Here is a 19,021-nt window from a genome sequence, read left to right as displayed (position 1 = left end):
TTCATTAGAAGGATTCAGATCTCAAGGATGGCTTTCCATAAACTAAGAAGAAAAAAAGTTCTGCAAGAGACTGAAACCCTCAGAGCACTTGCTGAGAACTTCTATGCTGGCTTTTGCATCTGCATTGGAAGCACAACCTCTTGCAGGTTTTGAGTGTTTAGTACTTTACTAACAGGTCACTCCAGTGCATGCTTGGAGGGATGGGGATGGCCTGGGTTTGGCTTTGGCAGCCTTTCCCCGTGCTGGGGGTGAGCTAAACCCTGTCCTGACAGTGCTCTCTGGACATTTTCAGTGCTCCCTGGGCACGTTACTGCTCCACTCCCATGGAAGAGCCTCAAAATACGACTCTGCATTCCAGTTCCCAGGGAATTCATTCCCTTTCACTCCTGCTTAAGGTCCTCGGGGCACCGAAGAACCTTCAGGCTGTGGAAATCCTGCACAGGCCCCCAGGGGTGTCACAGGGTGACCCATGGACATTACAGCAGCTCCCCATCTTTGGAAAGCTCTGTTTGTCCCCGTGCCTCCACGGGGAGCCAGCGAGCCTCCAGGAATTTCTTACTCGTCTCTCAGCTCCAGACTCCTCGTCATCATCGCCTTTAGGTTCGTCCAGGAACTGGATCACACTGACTCTGTTCAGGTTGGTGTCTGTCCAGCTCTCATCCACGCTGTTCTGCAGGAGGTTCTCTGGGGAGGAAGAGAACACAGTGGGAGCTCCTTCTGGGAAGAGCAGGGTTGTAGGCTTAGATGGAAGTCAGCTTTTATCCCATTGGGGCACTCCCACTGTATCTGCCCATGGCATCAGAGGCCTTGAGGACAAAGGCTCAACATCCTGTCACCTTCTGCAGGTCTCCCACCAGACCTACAGCAGCCTCTACAGAAGGGAATGATGCTTCAGCTCCAGCGCTCCTTACCCAAGAAGTGCAGGAAAAGGTGGAATTAAGGCAGGAATACCATGCTGACAGGACAACGGAAATTAACTGCTCGGTCAGTAGATCCAAGCAGAGTGCTGCAGGGCTTTATCCCCTGGCAGAAAGCAATGCCTCAGTTTTCAGAGTCACTGCCTGGGAAAGGTGTCCCAGCCATCCGAGAGCCTGGATCCGTACAGGAATCACAGCAAGGGACAGCCCAACCCAGCAGAGGAGGTTCAAGGCCTCAGCCTTGGCTCTGCAGCCAGTGCTTGTGATGCAGATTCTTACCCAGGCTGGGAGAGGGCTGCTGGGGGAGCAGGTAGCAAGTGAGAACCTTTTCTCCTGTCTTTTCATCATCCTCGGTCTGAAATTTCAGCATGGGCTGGGACTGGTTTTCTGCCAGCCACAGGGCTTTCAGATTAAGATTTGTCAAAGCAAAGGGCAAGTTCTGGAGCCTGCAAAAAAGAAGAACAACTGCTTGTTAAACTTACCTGGTCAGCAAGGAGCTTCACCTCAGTTCCAGACTGCCCCACCTGAACAGAGAGGGACAGAGCCAAGCTGCTGTGGACCCCTCGGTCCTGCCCACTGCAACAGCTGATTTTGTCCACGGCTGTGGGCTCCAATCCCCTTCCTCACCAGCCTTTAGCAGAAGACAACTCCCTCCAACAGAGTTGAGGGGTTTAGAAACAGAAAAACAACGCTCTCACAGACCAGTGTACAGAATGTTCCCCACAGAACCTCTGGTCGGTGTCCAACTGCTCCCAAAAGCAGCAACCCCAGCAAACAGAACTGCAGGAGCTCCGAGAACAGCTCCCAGGCACCTGCACACCACGAATGAGGCTTTGGCACCTGAGCACCAATGACACAGACCCACAAAACCTGCAGGGGGGAAAGGAATCCAGACCAGGGATTTCCCCTGCTCTCTATTTCACACATGATAAAATGCCCTCACACTTCTGCCTCACCTCTGCCCTGTGCTTAGGTGACACAAAGAAGGGGTTCACAGGCAAAGTCCCAGCCTGGGCTTTTCCACACCACGGATCCTGGGATCCACACAGGTCCAGCACGTCCCTCTCAGCAGCCTCCCACCTTCCTGCTGCTCACCTGTTGCCAGCCACATCCAGGACGTGGAGCTCGGTGGTGTTGGCCAGCTCAGGGGGCAGCAGGGCCAGGCGATTGTCCCGCAGGGACAGGACGTTGAGGTTGGCACAGCCTCCAATCTCTGCTGGCAGCGCCGTCAGCCGGTTCCGGTCCACGTTCAGGTTCGTCAGCTTGGCCAGCTTGCCCAGGGATCTGGGCAAGGCCTGGGAAGGAGCCAAGTCAGTGGTTGCAAGAGGAAAGGGCAGCACAGGGAAGAGGCACAAAGCCCTCGGTCTGGGGAACAAGCTGCCTTCTGTCCCAACAGGCACGTTTGGGAAACGTTCTTGGGAAGGGCTTGGGATGGGTTTGGGACAGGTTTTCCCTCAGGCTCATAGTCTGATCCATGCCAACTCTTCCCCTCAACACAGCACACTGCAACCACCACTGGTCAAGACTTCCCCTCTGTTATCTGCCCATTCCCAGCCCTCTTGTTTTAGCAATCAAATCCCAGGCAGCCTGGAGCAGGGCCATTTCCAATCACACTGTTCCAAACACCTCAGCCTGTGATGTGAACCCGTCAGCTGGGATGGTCTTGGGGACGGGCAATCCCAGCATCCCTGCTATCCCAGAGAAGGTTTTAGGGGGAAAAAATCAGTGAGAGAAAGCAGCTTCCAAACGTCTGTGAACTTGGTGGAACTGTGCAGAAGCATCTGGAGCACGCTCAGGAATTCAGCTCAGAGGCAGAAGATGGGAAGGGATCCCTGCAGCTTGCTGCAGTGCACAGCATGGGAGAGGCAGCTGTGTACTCACTGTCAGCATGTTCTCTGTCAGGATGAGCTCAGACAGATTTTCACAGTCCCCAATCGATTCTGTCATGTCTGTCAGCCGGTTCTGGTCCACCTTGAGGATGGAGAGCTGCTTCAGCTGACCTGGCCAGGGTGACAAGTTAGGTGTGAGCTGTGCCAGAGAGAAGGAAGCTGTTCCACACCCAGCTGGCTGTGATCCCATCAGGATCACACAACCCAACCTCGGAGGCTCTGCCTTTCCTCCCACCAGGCCTGTTCACACACACCCAACGCAGGTGAACCACCTGAACTCTCTGCAGAGTTCTGCTCCCCTGTACCCCCCACTCACTGCTTCTGCTCTCCGTGACTGTCCAGGAATCCCTGATTCCCTGCCACAGACACTTTCCCGAAGCTCCTCCAGGAGCACTGCCAAGGAGGTGAAGTCCTGCAGTGCTCCCCATCCACAGTACTCACCGATCCCATCCGGAATGCATTCCAGAAGGTTCTGTGACAGCAGCAAGTCCGTGAGTGCCACCAGCCCGCTGACCTCGCTGGGCAGCTGCTCCAGCTTGTTCTCAGACACATCCAGACACACCAGGCGGCGGAGGTTGCCCAGCTCCTGGATCAGAGGGGAGATCCATGGCTCGAGGGAACAGCTGGGGCTGGGGCAGGGAAAGAGACAGGGACAGGGGACAGGGGATGGGACAGGGACAGAGGATGGGACAGGGAGACAGGGACAGCGACAGAGACAGGGGCAGAGACAGGGGATGGGATGGGGACAGGGGGGCAGGGACAGGAGAAGGGACAGGAGAAGGGACAGAGGCAGAGGCAGGGGCAGGGGCAGGGACAGGGACAGAGGCAGAGGCAGGGACAGGGGCAGGGACAGGGGAAGGGACAGGGGAAGGGACAGGGGCAGGGGCAGGGACAAGGACAGGAGAAGGGACAGAAGAAGGGACAGGGACAGGGGCAGGAGAAGGGACAGGGACAGGGGGCAGGGGAAGAAGGGACAGGGGGTGGATGCTGCTGAACAGACGCTCACCGGCGGCAGGGCCGAGAGCTGGTTCCGGTCCAGCCAAAGCTCACGCAGGTTTGGGAGCGCGCCCAGAGTGTCCGGCTGTGGGAGACAGGACAGTGATGCCATCAGTCCCGTCCAGGGACAGGGAGAAGCTGCTGCAAATGCACCACTCTGCAAAGCCAGGCACTGTGCTGCCTCTCACCCCTCCAGGCCCGTGCATGGATCATTACAAGACAGCAGCACACATGTCTGGGATGTCAGGGCCGGCCCCTGGCTGCAGGAGCTCCAAGAGGAAAAGATGGCAACAGCAGGACTGTGCCAGCTGGCAAGGTAAGAACTAAACCTGCAGCACAGGTCTGATGGGGAGCAGCTGCGGGAGCTGGGGCAAAAGGAGGCTCAGGGGAGATCCTGCTCTCTGTAACTCCCTGACAGCAGGACAGGGCCAGGTGGGGACCAGGCTCTGCTCTCAGGAAACAAGGGACAGGACAAAGGCAAACGGTCTCAAGTTGTGCCACGGAAGGTTTAGGTCGGATATTGGGAAAATTCCTTCCCAGAAAGGACTGTCCAGGCCTGGCACAGGCTGCCCTGGGCAGAGCTGGAGTCCCCAGCCCTGGGGTGCCTTAACAGCTGTGTGGACGTGGCACTTGGGGACGTGGGTGAGCCGTGGCCTTGGCAAGTGCTGGGAGAGTGCTTGGACTCAATGGCCTCAGATGGTTTTTCCAACCTAAATGATTCCACGATTCTAGGGGGTTGGAAATTCTGGCCTTACAGAAGAAATGCATCTTCCTCCTCTCAGACAGGAAAATAAACATTGGGTACCCCAGGCCAACTCAACATGACCCCGTGGCACCACCAGCTGTGACAGACACACGCCCACATCCCACAGCCCACCCAGGCAATCAGCATTTGGGTTTGGAGCACGGCTCAAGTGTCACACACCTGCTCTCACAGGTGAGTTCAGCCTGTCCACAGCTAAGCTGCATGAGCCCCTCTGCCTCCCAGCGTTGATGGTTTCTGCCAAAACCCATCCCAGAACATGAAGAGTAACAGCTTAACCCACAGCATCACAGAATATCACAGGGTGTCCCCACGTGCCCAGATAACCTGAATTCTGAGACTGTGCCCTTGCTCTCCACATGCTGAGCCCTCCATGGAGAGAGCCCCCACACTGGGCTACCCTCACTGCCATGGACAACATGGAATGGGCCAGCACTTTGTGGGGCAGAAATCAAATCAGAAAGGAGAAAGTCAGGAAGCTGGACGAGAAAAAAAACAGCTGAGGGCAGTGCAGGACAGAGAAGGGAAGCAGCAGAGTCTTGCTGGAAAGGAAAGATCCTTGGCAGCCAGACAGGAAGAATTACCATCCCAGAGCCTGGAAAGGACAGAGCAGGCAGTGTGTGAGGCCAGCAGGACACAAGACACAAGGGCTGACACACGAAGAGGAAATTCATCTGGGAATGGTGACTGGGCCATGCTGGGCAGATCAGAATCTCCCCAGACAACCTGAGGATCTATTTCCCTGCACCTGCCTGCACAGAGGTGCAGGATCTGCCCCTACCAACCACCCAAGTCCCTCCCCACCAGCCCTCACCTACCAGCACTTCCAGGTCATTGCCACCGAGATCCAACTGCTCTAACTTGACAAGGAAGGAGAGCGAACTGCAAGGCACAGGGGACAGAGAGATAAAACAAGAGATAAAGAGCAGAAGGTTAGCATCTGGGACACACATTGCACAAATCACACGATCTCTACTAACTCCTAAAGCAGCTGGGGCGATCCTGACCTTTCTCACGGGCCCAACAGTTTGTAGAGCTGGTTTCTTCCCCAGGCCAGAGCGTTCACCCCAGGGAACTGGGTTCAGAGGCACCAGCAGTCCCAGTTCCACTGGTTCCAGTTTGCCTTCTCCCCCTCCCACCATAAGATACCCCCGGACTAAAACCGTAACGGATGAGCAGCCACACCTTCACACGGCTGCCCGTTCTGCAGCAAGGACAGCGACCTGGGCAGGGACTGACAGGCAACAGGAGGCGCTCAGCAGAGGACAGGACACGCTTGGGGAGCAAGGGGAGCACAGCTGCAGGGACAGGGAGGAGTGACGAGCCCAACAGCCTGTTTCCCCAAATGGGATGCTCATGCTACTGGAGAGGAAGGGAAGACAGCAGCGGGCTGATGTCTCAGGTGAGGTGACCGCGTACAGACACAAGCTCATGATGAAGACACTGCACAGGACCCGCAGCCTGCCCACACCAGCGGCCCAGGGACGCGCCCCGAGCACCCCACAGCCGGGGCTGGATGAGGCCTCCGGCCCCACAGACCCAGGGGACACGGTCCAGGTTTGTCCTCACACCTGAGGCTGACCCATCAGCTCCAAGTGCACCTCCCTGGAGGAGTGCTGTGTGCCAGGGGGGAGCTGCAGCCCTGCCCGATCCCCCGGCACGGAGCAGCTTCATCCTCCTCTAAAGGAACCATGCCAGTAGAGAAATCCCCGCATTTCTCTGGGAACAGATCCACCTCTCCAGGCCACCCAAGGCTGTCGGGGGCTGCAGTAAAAGGGAGCCGTCTTGCCTGGAGCGGGCTGTGAAAACATCTGGGTTACGTGGGAAAATTCATTTCCTACTGCACGCAGCAGCGGATTTTGAGATAAACTCCAGCAAAGGTTTATCAACAGTTTCATCCAAAGGCTCCTGTTGCACAGCACTCCTCCACCATCAATGTACCTCAACTCTAACCCCTCTGAAGGTGATTCGGCCTTGACTGTCCTTCTGCACCTTCACAGCTTGAATTGCCAGAACAGGGCCAAGTGAGCTGTGGAATGCACGCTGATGACATCTGGCAGAAGGTCTCAGCACAGATCACCCTCCACTATTCCATAAGAATACACGGGAGTGCCCTTCCCAAGCCTGGCTGTGTCCCATCTGACCCCCAGCTGGACAAGCTGAGCCATTTCAGAACTCAGTCAGCATCAGAAGACTGACCAATGAAATGCTCATGGTTTGTCTTGGCAAACAAAGGTCACTGCAAGCTGGATCTTTCAAAAAGCTCTACAAATACAAATAAATACCAAAAGGACACTGATGCATTCAGCTGCCCCAAGTTCTCAGCATTGAAGCTCACCTGTCCATGGGGCTCAGGAACCCTGGGAACAAAGCTCCGGCCATTTTTTGCTTAAGTCCTTCTCCTCTTTGGCAAGGTCACCTGGTCTTGCTCAGAGCTGCTGTTATGCATTGTGCAGAGAACCCCACAGCATCGTGAAATGGTTTTGCCATCTTGTACTCAACTGACACATCAGATCAGAACTACCCTGGCCCTCAAGATACACGTTCTACTTTTGGAAATCATCCCAAAATAGAATTTGGGGAACTGGGGAAGGATGGAAAGAAGCTGAACTTGCTTCACAGAATGAGTATCAAGCCTGGATTAACCTTTCAGTGAGGAACACCAAAACCTCGCAGCACACTCCAAGTATCCTGCTGTACCCAGATCTACCAACGGGCAACAGGGGAGCACTGGGAAAGAGAGATTTCCACAAAAACACAAGGGGTGTGGTCACAGACTGAATTCTCAGGCCTCCAGAGACTTGGTAGTTCTGAGATGGCGAAAAGCTGTGGGGATTATCTTCAGTGCAGTCTGACAGCCCAGTCCTGGATGTCAGCTCTTTGCTGACATGGTGTAACCCCGCTGTGGTACCTGCCTGGAGCAACCTGGGACCGTGGAAGGCGTCTCTGCCAAGGCAACGGGCAGGAACATGATGAGCTTTCAGGTTCCTTCCAACACAAACCATCCTGGGGTTCTGTGAAAAGGAGCTTTAACTCCCATATTGCCCTCTGTGGTGATACTCCACCTCAGCTGCCGCTCCTATCACCCTTCTGTGATAATGCTGTGATAAAGCAGAAGGGATCTGCTGACTGGCACCAGACGATGGTGTGATTCTGACCTGTGCTTCCACAGGGTGTAACCGTGGGGGGAAGAGCCAGCAGACAAACTGAGATCCTGCCAGGAACGGGAAGAGAGCTCTGGGGACAGGTGACAACAGTTGCACATGTCACACTTTCACTGAGGAGCTCACGTGGCCCCAAAAGAACTGCTGCTCAAAAAGGAGTCGGGCAGAATCCCTCCCATGGCATTCAAGGAAAGCTAGGGAAATCATCAGTGGGATGCAGGCAGGAGACAAGCTGCCAGAGCTGATGGAGAGTAGAAAACTCAACAAACCCTGATGGGCCAAAGCAAAGACTGAAGTAGCAACTGGAGAGTTCTCCACGTCCAGCCACCTGAGAGCATTACCTCCACCAACCACGCTCCCTGCCAGGAACTCATCCCTATCCCTGACTCCAGGATGTGGAACAACACTTACCTCTTCTCCCCTGCTGGCTCATGTTTTGTCTGCTGCAGGGAAGGCAGTTATCCCATCCAGAACAACCAGGAGGGATATCCAACAAAACAGTCAGAAGCACAACGGGCCCTTCAGCTGCACCCTGCTGCTCTTCAAAGCCTGAACCTCACTGTGCAGAGCTCATCCTACACCCCATCCACAGTTTTCTTGCTTTCCACAAGAATCCACTCCCTGCTCCACCTCTTTCAGGAAAAATGGTTCTCACAATTGCCAGCAGCTTTTTTTGGGAACCCTGTCTATTCTAAATCAATCCTCACACAGGCTGAGTACAGGCTGCTCTCCAGCCCTGCTCCATCCTCTCCCTCCTTGCCCCAGTTCATGGAAATCCAGCAAGGTGCTGCCTATTTATGCCCGGCCTGAGCCCTCCCAAGCCAAGTGGTGGTGCCTGCACTGGTCCCTGAGGAAGCAGCAGGAACGATCAGGCAGGAGACTCCTGCAGCCCCCAGACAGACACTCACGTGGGGAGAGTCTTTAGCAGGTTCTCACGTAGCTCCAAAGTCACCAGGTTTGCCAAACTGCAAGAGAAAAGGGAGCAAGAAAGCCAGGTTCACCGGACAGGGCTTCAGGGATGCAAGGAGCTGCTCATCTCCCTTCCCTTGGAACCACCCCTCCTGTCCTGTGCAATGCAGGAATGCGCACACACGGATGGAGATGGGGGGACAGAAACAACACTAACGTGGATGGAATGTGGGTGTAAATGGCTTTGGTGGACACGAGTGCTTGCTGCAGTCACAAGGAACAACACCATGCCCACACTGAGGACAAGGAACACGCTGTCATGGCAGGACTGTCTGCCCAAAAAGGTAAAATCCTTCACATGTGGAAAGCCAAATCCCATGGGAGAGGCACTGCACCCACGAGGCCGTTTGGCAGCAGCAGAAATCCAAATCAAACGTCATCAGGCAGCCCACACCTGCCTGGAAAGGGGCAAATGGGCACTCAGAACACAGGGAAAGGCTGGATTTGGGAAGACTGGATCAGCCCTTGCTGTGCCACAGATCACAGCAGGGGACGCAGCCGGGACCAGGACAGGAACCTTTGTGGAAGCTCTTTGAACAAACCAAGGCTGAGAGGCGCTCACACAGCGCTACCAGCACCAGGACAAAGCTGCACCTGGCTCCTGCCACCGTCCCCATCCCAGCCCCGTCCCCAGCGCCACAACAGCGCCATACTCACTTCCCAATGTCACTGGGGAGGCTCTGCAGGGACACATCGTTCAAGGCCAAGTGGCCCAGGCTGCGGAGCTGCGTGAAGCCCTCAGGAAGCCTGTGAGAACACAAACAAAACTCCATTAATCCTGGGTACAAAGCACAGAATCCCCCAAAAAGCTTAAATCCTGCCAAAGCCAATCTCATCCCAATTGGCATCAACATGTGGAAAGGAGAAGAACAGGAACCATCACCAACCCTGGCTGCTGATCCAGGACAAGTTCTGCTTCCAAGACCACAAAACCCCCTTGTACCAGACATTACCTGTCTGGGTTTGCAAACCCAGCTCTGCAGTACTTGAGCACAAATCCCAGACTAAACCATGCCATGGGATCATCTACACTTGGAAGAAAGGAGGGCTCCCAAGCATTCCAAGTGCCCAACAAAGTATACCTGCAGATGACACTGCAGCATTCCCCAGGACCAAGCACCATCACAACAGACCCAAGCTGTGACAGAACAGGGAAAAACCCTGGAAGAGGAAATTCCTCTGCTTCCACAGGCAGCTCGTAGAGCCCCCTTACCACCCGTCCCCAACTCATCTGAACCCTGAGCCAGAAAAAGCTCTGACAAGTAACACCAGTGCAGAAGTGCTGGTCACTCCCGTGGTACTGGGATTGTCACCAACAGGAAGCTTCTCCCACTCCAGCAGTGCCCAGGCCCAGCAGAGGAAGCAGAGTTAAATGTGCCTAAACCTTGGCAGCACCTGCCCTGAGCACAAAGGGAAGAGGAGCCCTGGGGCCAGACTGGCACCTGCAGGGACCCTGGCAGCAAGACACAGTGCCTGAAAACACGGCTCACAAGGCAGGGGAGTCACACGGAATTCCAACTGTGTGAACAGCTCCAGGGACAGAGTACTGAAAGACAAGCCAGAGATTCCTACTTGGGCACAGCTGCGGGCACTGAGGTAAGGGGGAAACAACCAAACACAGCGTTCAAAGCATGCTGCCCTCAGTTCTGAATAAGAGATGTGGAAAAGGGGCTAAGAGGGGGCAGAAAGGGCTGAGAGGGGCCCCAAAAGGGGCTCTGGGGTACAGAGGATGGCAGGCAGGCTTCTCCTCCTTTGCAGCACAAGCCCATGTCCATTCTGGTTCGTGACCAACGCAAACTGATGGCAAGAGGACAAAAGTCCTCGCTGTTGACATCAGTACAACAACAGCTCATCGTTCACAGGCCCCGAGCAGGGAGCACACACCAGCTCCTCCCAACACCAAGCATTCATTCCACCTGCCAGCAGAGCAGACACCTGCAGCTTTGGAAGAAGCAGGGCAGCCCTGGGCCTTGGCTTCACAGGGACACAATTACAAGATGAAGATCAGAGAAAGCCAGGGAGAAAGTGCAATTTCAGCTCTCCTTCTCAGCTGGACTAATGGGTTGCAGATGCTTTCCTACCTGGAGAGAGGATTCCCACTGAAGTCTGCGATTTCCAGCGATTTGCAGAATTTGATGCTTTCAGGAATTTCTGGAATGTCTGGAAAAAATAAGTGAAAGAACAAAAGCAGCGTGAGAAGACGGGACAGCAGGTAGCGGTGACAGCCTAGGATGTGGAAATGCAAGCGCCCTGTGAGAGCTGAGGAGCCCTGAGGGATGAGGACAGGCACTGCTCCTCCTGAGCACGGGGAGCACGGAGGCCTCGGGCACCTGCTCCTGCCCGGCCCTGGCCTTACCGTTGCGGGAGATGTCCAGCTCCACCAGCTGCATGAAGTTGGCCACCTCGGGGGGAAGCCTCTGGATCTCATTGTCACTCAGACCCAGCTTGCGCAGGTTCAGGAGCCTGAAGAAAGGCTGTGACAGAAGTGACACAACTGGGTCAGCAGCAGTTCTGGAGGAAACACATCTCCTCATTCCAGGAGAAGCCTGAGCAACCATCCCAGGGACACCTGCCTGCTCCCACCACCCCCATCCCTCAGGGGAAAGAACCAGGATCCCCGTGAAGGGCTACAAGGGATGAGGGTAAAAGAAAAAAGGCATAAATGAGTTTAGGTTGGTCCCTCATTCAGCATCTGTCGCCCCGCTGCTCTGCTCCCTCCTGCACAGGATACAAATCTGACATTCCCTGTCTCCCACGATAACAGCTCACCTCTAACAGCACCGAGGGGAAGTCACTGCAGAGCAGCTTGCAGCACACTCGGGTTTGTGAGGCAGCTCCAGAAGGGCCAACAGAGGGGAAACACAAGGAGACTACCAGCCCAAGGAGCTGTCCCTGCTGCTGCACACAGCTGCTGCGCAGGATGCTTGGGCAGGACAGCAGTGGCAGGTCCCCACAGCAGCAGGGACAGCGTCTGTGCCCCTTGTGCCAGGTGGGAAAGGCACAGTGAGCTGTCAGCATGGCACAAGTTAACACAGAACTAGAGAAGGCAGGAAAATTCTTTCCTAGAAACACCACAGCCACAGGAATGGTGACTGGAAGGGCCCTCACAAAACTGGACTTTTTCACACACCCCTTGGGGCTCCGTGAAGTCCAGCAGCTGCAAATGGCAAATTCCAGGATCCACCAATCGCTCCTCCAAGACACCACCAGCCCCGGCGAGTTTACTAAACACAATGTACTGTAATTATCAACTGACCACATACTGCAGCCGGCTCTAACCACTGCCAGAGGTCAGATCCTGGACAGGATGGGAACCGGGCCGGGGTGTTTGCTGCATTTCCTGGATTGTTTCAGAGTACTGGGACTAACAAACAACAATGCGGGGCCACCGCAGAAAACGTGAGGAGGTGACCGAGAACAAACTGAGGTCTGTGCAGTGACAGGCACGGGCCATTTAATAGATTAATAAATTAATAAACCACATCACCCCGTGTTTGCCCTCGGCAGAGGCAGGGAGGGGTCACAGCAGCCAGCAGAGGCAGCCCTGGGATCATTCATAAAACACGGCCCAGGCCAGGGCTGCTCCTGCAGCGCACGCTGAGAGGGATCAAACAAACCAGAGCGGGTCTGAACCTCCCTCTTCAGGAGCCTCTCCAGATATCCACTGCACAAGAGCTCCTTGTTCCTCCCCAGGAACACCTGCAGGTGTGGGGCACCCCCAGGACCCCCGGAGCACTGCTGAAAACGTGAGCACACAAGGAAGGGGGCGGATGAAAAGGCAGAGCAAACTTCAGCCTGAGAGGATGCACGGAGCACACGGGAGCTGCTCACCCCTCCTGCAGTGACAACCCTCAGGTCTGGCTGCCACTGGCTCCCACAGCCCTCGGCACACGGCACCGAGAGGAAACTCACACTTCTGATGTCGTAAAGGACCATAATAACTGTGTAATGAGTAAATTAATTTAAAAAATGACCCCTCTCAGCACTGGCCATCACCAGCTCAGTTTAACTGTTTATCTGAGGCAGATCAGCTCCATGAAAAGGAAGTGGGTGAAAGTCTAAGTGACAACCAAGATTGGGGGGAGCAGGGGTTTAGAGACTTGATTTGCTATTGTTTCCTAGAGCCTTCTCCTAATTTTAGAATTCAAGGAAATTCCAGGCAAGACATCGTGCTGACCTGCCAAAGTCTGCACGCTGGAAAATAACCACGGGGACTGACCATCCCTAACCCAGGCTGCAGCACTTCAGCCTAAGGTACAGCAAGCCTCAGAATACACATCCACACTTTTGAATGACATTTAGAGCAAACGGGAATAAACCCAGGCTGTATGTGGTACAGCAGCTCCCAGCTTCTTCTTTTTTCTTAAGAAGGAAATGGAAAGGTTTCTAAGCCCCCAGCACTGCCAGGCAGGGCACAGCCCACGGGCAGAACTGCAGGAGGACACAAGTGCTCCATCCCACTTGGCCCAGCCAGTTACACTGAATAAAATATTTAGATGCGACAAAAAGTGAAGCCAGCCAACAGGGATAGCCAGAAAAAAACAAATGTGAGAATTAGAGTGTTTTCATGCCTGAATTCAGCTTTTATATTTGCCAAAAAAAGATGGCAAGAGGATGTTACCAAGAGCTGCAAACGCTGTCTCTGACATGAATTTCCACGTTATTTCCAGCTCAGTATTCTGTGAGCTGAGGACTTCAGCTCAGCACAACAGCCCCAAGCAAAGGCTGCACAGGAGATTCACTTGTGACACTTGAGAACAAAATGATTTAAAATTTGTTACTAGAACTAAGAGTGGAACCTTGATTACACGTCTCTGGAGACTGGCAATTATCCTTTCTGTAAATCAGTGTCCCAGATTTACCTCGATTCCCAGAGCTGACAAAGCAAACCCCTGGATTTGGCACCACACTGAACATCTCAAATAAAGACAAACTCCCCCAACCTGAACGTCCTCTGATTTATAAAATAAAACACCACCAAATCTGCCCGACCCAGATCCCTCAGTGTCCAAGCTGGACTCAGAGTAGATTAAAAATAGAAGTATGAAGAAGAAAAAAGGTAACCCCAATCTCTCCCTGTTTCCTGCTAGCCCAGAAGCCCAAAGCCCACCAGCACCAGCAGAGAAGCATTCCAGCACGCAGGAATCCAGAACCAGCACAGGAAGATTCCAGCAGGTGGAAATCCAGCAGCTCAGAGTGGGATGAGTTATCACTAATTAAAAAACAGCTAAAGATTAGGGGGCACCGAGAGCAGTTGGGTGTAACCGGGGGCAAAAGCCTTTGCAAAGCAGGGTGCATTACAAAGATAGTCTCTGTTGAAGCCTGGGAGTGCTCACAGGACAGATAAGGCAGAAAACGGCTACAAAACTGTCCTACAATTAAACTTCAGGGACATAAACTCTCACAATGCCCAGAGCAGAGCAGCCACAGGGCAACCAACTGGAAATAAATATATTAAATACTCACCAATTAGGGACAGGTGAGTTTGTAAAGAACCATACGCCAAAAGATAAGAAACGCTCCACAAAATGACAACATTGCAAGAAAAGGCAGAAAACTGTGAAAATCCAGGCTCTGCAGCAGGTTTTCAGATGTAACATCCTCCCTCAGCAGCCCCCTGGGAGCCAAATGCAGGCAAACACACTCAAGGCTTTTCGCTAAGTTCTGAAACAAAATCCAACCTTTAAAAAAGACGAGAAAAGGCAACCTAGACCCATGGACTGAAGTATAATCTGGTGCAATATCCTTCCAACCCTTTGTATATTGCAGACCTTTTTATCATAAAGGCATGAAATAATTCATGTTGGAAGGTGCCTGGGAGATCTCCAGCCCAACCTCCTGCTCAGGACAGGATCAGGATGAGGCCAGAGCAGGTTGCTCAGGCCTTTGCTGGCCCAGAACTCCTCTGGGCCCCTGGTCTCACCGAGTGATTATCCTCACAGGGCTCCAGTGGTTCACAGGCCTCTGCAGAAACCAATAAAACATCCCAAACATCCCAGCCAAATACTGAGTGAGGCCCATATCACCCATGAGACGGAACCAGCAGAATTTGGGGAGCCCCTCATGAGCCAGACCCTGTCCAGTGACACCCCACAGTCACCACACAACCACACAGCTCCCCTCTACAAACCTCTCCTCCTTTTTTCATACTGTCCTTGTCACAGAGTGGCTTTTTCCCCCTTAGCTGGAGAATGGAGACATCTGGCACTTGGTTTTCAGTGCTGAACCCTGTTTTGACTGGAAGTTATGGGATGGCAGGTTCGGGATGCCAAACCATAAAGGTTTGGGTAGAAAGGGGCCCTCAAGACCACCCAGTCCCACCCCCTGCCATTGGCAGGGACACCCTCCACCATCCCAGGCTATTCCAAGCCACATCCAGCCTGGTCTTGGGCATGTCCAGGGATCCAGGGGCAGCCACAGCTTCTCTGGGCACCTGTGCCAGGGCCTGCCCACCCTCACAGGGGAGGATTTATTCCCAAATCCCATCTCACCCTGCCCTCTGGCAGTGGGAAGCCATTCCCCTTGTGCTGTCTCTCCAAGCCCTCGTGCACCTCTCCAGATTTCCTGGAGCCCCTGCAGGTACTGAAAGCCTGCGCTAAGGTCTCCCCAGAGCCCTCTCTTCTCCCAGCTGAACAATCCCAAGTCTCTCAGCCTTTCATCACTGGAGAGGTGCTCCAGCCCTCTAATCATCTCTGTGGCCTCCTCCAGACTTGTTCCAACTGGCTGATCCATGCGGGAGTGAGAGAGGATGAAAGGCCCATGCAATTATTAGCGAGCCTCTTCAGAGCACTGCATTTAGCATCAGTTTGTGAAAGAAAAACACCTGGTGGTCACAGCAGGATCACCCTGTGACAGCTGAAACTGCCCCCAGCATGACCCCCTCTAGGGAGAGCCTGCAGCAGCCAAGCACAGCCAGGCTGGCCACAGCAGGCTCAGCCCCAGGTGAGGCCAGTCCTGCCCCAGAACATTCCCACACCGCGGCTGCGGCTGCATTCCAGGTTACCCAGAGAGACAGCAACAGGCTCAGCCGGTTTCCGGAACAGGACGCACCGGCAGCAGCAAGCAGAGGTTCCCTGGCACATTCACACCCGGGCACCGGGGCAGCCCCTAGCCCCAGGCTGCGTGGCTGACCCTGCACATCCCTGTCCCTGACGGCACAAGGACGCCCAACAGCCCCTGGCAGAGCTTTGCGGGCAGCAAGAGGCACGAGCACCAAAGTCCCTGAGCCTGGGGAGCTCAGGAGTCACAGGGTGAGTCTGTACCTCAGCCAGGTTCACAGGAAAGCAGAGTGCTCCAAGAAGGAAGGAGATCCCCCCTCTGAGACCCAGGAATGAGCTTCTGCCCCCAAAACCCCAGCAGCACGGATGGGTGGCACTGGAGGAGGCACTGGCCAACATCAGGAGAAGGAGATGACCCTGTCCTGAACAGGGACAGCAGGACCCCTGCACCCCTTCCTCATTCACTGCACGGGGAAACAACTGTCCTGCCCCAAACCTGGCTGCACCAGCCACCTCCTGCCCTGCCCAAGGGAGCTGCACCTGTGCTCAGAGCCTGCCACAGCACCAGGCAGGCATCCCCGACCCTGCAGACACCGGTGCAGAGCTGCCAGGCATGTCCAGAAAGCAGGGGATGTTCTGGAGAACCGGCAGATCCAGAACCACAAGGGCGCAGGTGGATGGACTGTGAGGTACAGCAGCTCACTGCAAAAGGCAGAATGCATCACAGAGATCCACGGAGGGCTGAGGCTGGGAGGGACAGAGACAGATCCATGGAGGGCTGAGGCTGGAAGGGACAGAGACAGATCCATGGAGGGACTGAGGCTGGAAGGGACAGAGATAGATCCAGCAGATCCATGGAGGGACTGAAGCTGGAAGGGACAGAGAGGCAGATCCAGCAGATCCATGGAAGGGCTGAGGTTGGAAGGGACACAGAGGCAGGTCCAGCAGATCCATGGAGGGTTGAGGTTGGAAGGGACAGAGACAGATTCATGGAGGGACTGAGGCTGGAAGGGACAGAGACAGATCCAGCAGATCCATGGAAGGGACACAGAGGCAGGTCCAGCAGATCCACGGAAGGGCAGAAGTTGGAAGGGATCTGTAAAGACCAGGTAGTCCAACCTCTGCTCAGAAAAAGGTCAGCTACAGCACGTTACCCAGGGCAGTGTGTGCATACACAGCAATGTCTTGTGACACACATACACAGCATATCTATACACAGAGCAGAGTCACATGTGACATGTATACACACAACAGAATCTCAAAGGACCTTCTAAGCCCGTTCTCTGTCTTTAAGGAACCGTCTGGAGCAGGTTCTGTCCCCTCTCTGCCATGACCAAGCCTTCAAGTTGTGTTTCTCCAGCTGATGTGACACGTCTGTGCTCATGTCCATGCAGCTCCCAGCAATAGTGCTGAGGCTGCAGCAGAGCCCCAGGACACGAACAAAGGCTTGCTGGAGCTGTTGGGTGATCTAAGAGAACCACAGTGCCCAGTGATGCTCGGAATTCAGACACCACCCCCACGTCTCCCTCCTGCTGCAGCGTGATGCTTGGCAGGGCCTCGGTCCGCCCCCCGCGCACTCATTCAGCCAGACCAAGAGGTGGAAAATGAAGAAAAGTAAAAGGGACAATGGATAAAAGGCTCAGGACAAGCCACCACTCAGCTATGCCATTTCCCAGAAACTGCAAAATCCCAGGGGCAGGCCTGGAAAGCCACCCATTCCCCAGGCAGGATTAGGGACAGAGAGGCAGCCTGGCTCAGGGGCTGCTGGTGCTGGGTCAGCACAGCCTCCCCCATGCTGCTGCAGTGGGCTGGTGGAGCTGCTCAGGCAGCAGGGGGAATGGGCAGCAGTCCTGGAACAACCTGGGCACACTGAGGCAGGCTCAGGGACACAGATCCAGCAGAGCCCTGAGCTGCCCTGGCAGACCTGCAGCAACCGCAGAGCCCTGCGCCCATGCACTGTGCGCACAGCCGCAGCACGAGCCCCTGGGTGCTGCAGCTGCCGTCCCACCTGCAGGAGATGCACCTTCTCTGCCAAGGAAAGAGAGGAAGCGTTTGGGGGATGAGCCTGGGACCCGGAAAACACCGACTGCGTCTGCACGTGGAGTGATCCCCCCTCCCAGGCCAGCATCACGATTCTTTTCCAAACCTTTGTTTTCCTGAGGCTATAAAAAAGTTTCTGGTGTAGCCAAGGCTAAGCTCCAGCTCTCCCCTTCACTTGGTGCCTAATCTCAGCATGCCATGGGAAGGGAACGAGGACATGGGGGAGTCTTTGCTCCCCAGCATCACCTCGTGCTGCCCTTGGAGGGCCGGCTCACCTGTACCTGGAGGAGAGCTCTCCCCAGGTGTCAGGACAGAGAGGAGGACAGACAGACACCTGTGGAGAAAGAGCCACGCTGTCCTCAGCACGGACAGCTCGTGGAGCTGCTGGGCCCTGGACCCTCCTGCCACCAGCGGACAGGAAGAGGGTGGCTGCCTGATGCCACCACGGGCTGTGGGGACATTCTCCCCCTCAGCCGAGCAGGCTTTAGGCAGGTTTCAGTGCAACACCTCAGAACCTCGCCAGGTGACAAACAGCAGCGCTACTGGAGGGGAGCAGGACACGTGTCAGGGGAAGAGGAGTCAGGCACCAGCTTAACCACAGAGCCACAACAATCTCACACTCAGGCCAAGGGCTCTGAAACCAGGCGGTGACAATTTATACAGCTGGAGATCAGGAACGGGGGCCACATCACAGACAGACTGGGACAGACACTCTGCTTCTGCAGCCAAAAACACTGTGGTGTTCCCAGCTCTGTGGCCCCAAGAGCAGGACTCAGACACCTCCTCCTCCTCAGAAACAACCTGTGACAACCCAGCTGCCCTGAGACACGAGCCCTGAGCCAGCAGCGCTGGTAGCAGGTGATTGATTTTCTTCAGGGACCAAGCACCCAGCAGTGCCTGCTGTGACGACTCCTCCAACACCAGCTAAGGGGCTCCAAGGCTGAGGTTTTGCCAGCCCTTCCAACCCTGGAAGTGCCCATGCTAAGGTCCTCCTCAGTCTCCCTACCTCTCATTTCTCTTCAGAGAATTTCAAGTCCACTGTCCAGCCCTGCTAGAACAGTCCCTGCCTCCAGCAGGACAGCACATATTTAATTAAAGGCAGAATCAGACTGTGCAGCAGGAAAATAATTACAATTCTCCTTCTGATTCATGGGCAAGAGGGCCTGCTTCCCATGCCACCACGGGCTGGGCTCCTAGTTGAGTTCTGTGTTTGTCTTCAGGCCAGGTGAATGCATGGGACGCTGCACTGCAGGCAGGAGGCATCTGTCCATCCCCCAGCACTCCT

The 19,021-nt window shown here is 54.9% G+C and overlaps 1 protein-coding gene across 22 annotated transcripts in view; it reads right to left on the bottom strand.

The window, feature by feature from the left end:
- The window catches only part of SCRIB (scribble planar cell polarity protein), a 98,305-nt gene that overhangs the window by 69,632 nt on the left and 9,652 nt on the right, over positions 1–19,021 (bottom strand). For all 22 annotated transcript variants that reach the window (XM_040091343.2, XM_040091349.2, XM_040091353.2 and 19 more), the window contains exons 2-12: positions 11,055–11,172; positions 10,780–10,858; positions 9,356–9,445; positions 8,638–8,694; positions 5,384–5,447; positions 3,813–3,887; positions 3,248–3,392; positions 2,799–2,917; positions 2,013–2,212; positions 1,197–1,363; positions 560–684 (exon numbers count right to left, since the gene is read on the bottom strand). In XM_040091343.2, coding sequence (XP_039947277.1) covers positions 560–684; positions 1,197–1,363; positions 2,013–2,212; positions 2,799–2,917; positions 3,248–3,392; positions 3,813–3,887; positions 5,384–5,447; positions 8,638–8,694; positions 9,356–9,445; positions 10,780–10,858; positions 11,055–11,172 — 1,239 coding nt within the window. The remainder of the gene's footprint in view (positions 1–559; positions 685–1,196; positions 1,364–2,012; positions 2,213–2,798; positions 2,918–3,247; positions 3,393–3,812; positions 3,888–5,383; positions 5,448–8,637; positions 8,695–9,355; positions 9,446–10,779; positions 10,859–11,054; positions 11,173–19,021) is intronic.

Source organism: Hirundo rustica (assembly GCF_015227805.2).
Source record: "Hirundo rustica isolate bHirRus1 chromosome 1 unlocalized genomic scaffold, bHirRus1.pri.v3 SUPER_1_unloc_1, whole genome shotgun sequence".
Classification (NCBI taxonomy): domain Eukaryota; kingdom Metazoa; phylum Chordata; class Aves; order Passeriformes; family Hirundinidae; genus Hirundo; species Hirundo rustica.
This window is presented reverse-complemented; position numbering and strand designations above follow the sequence as displayed.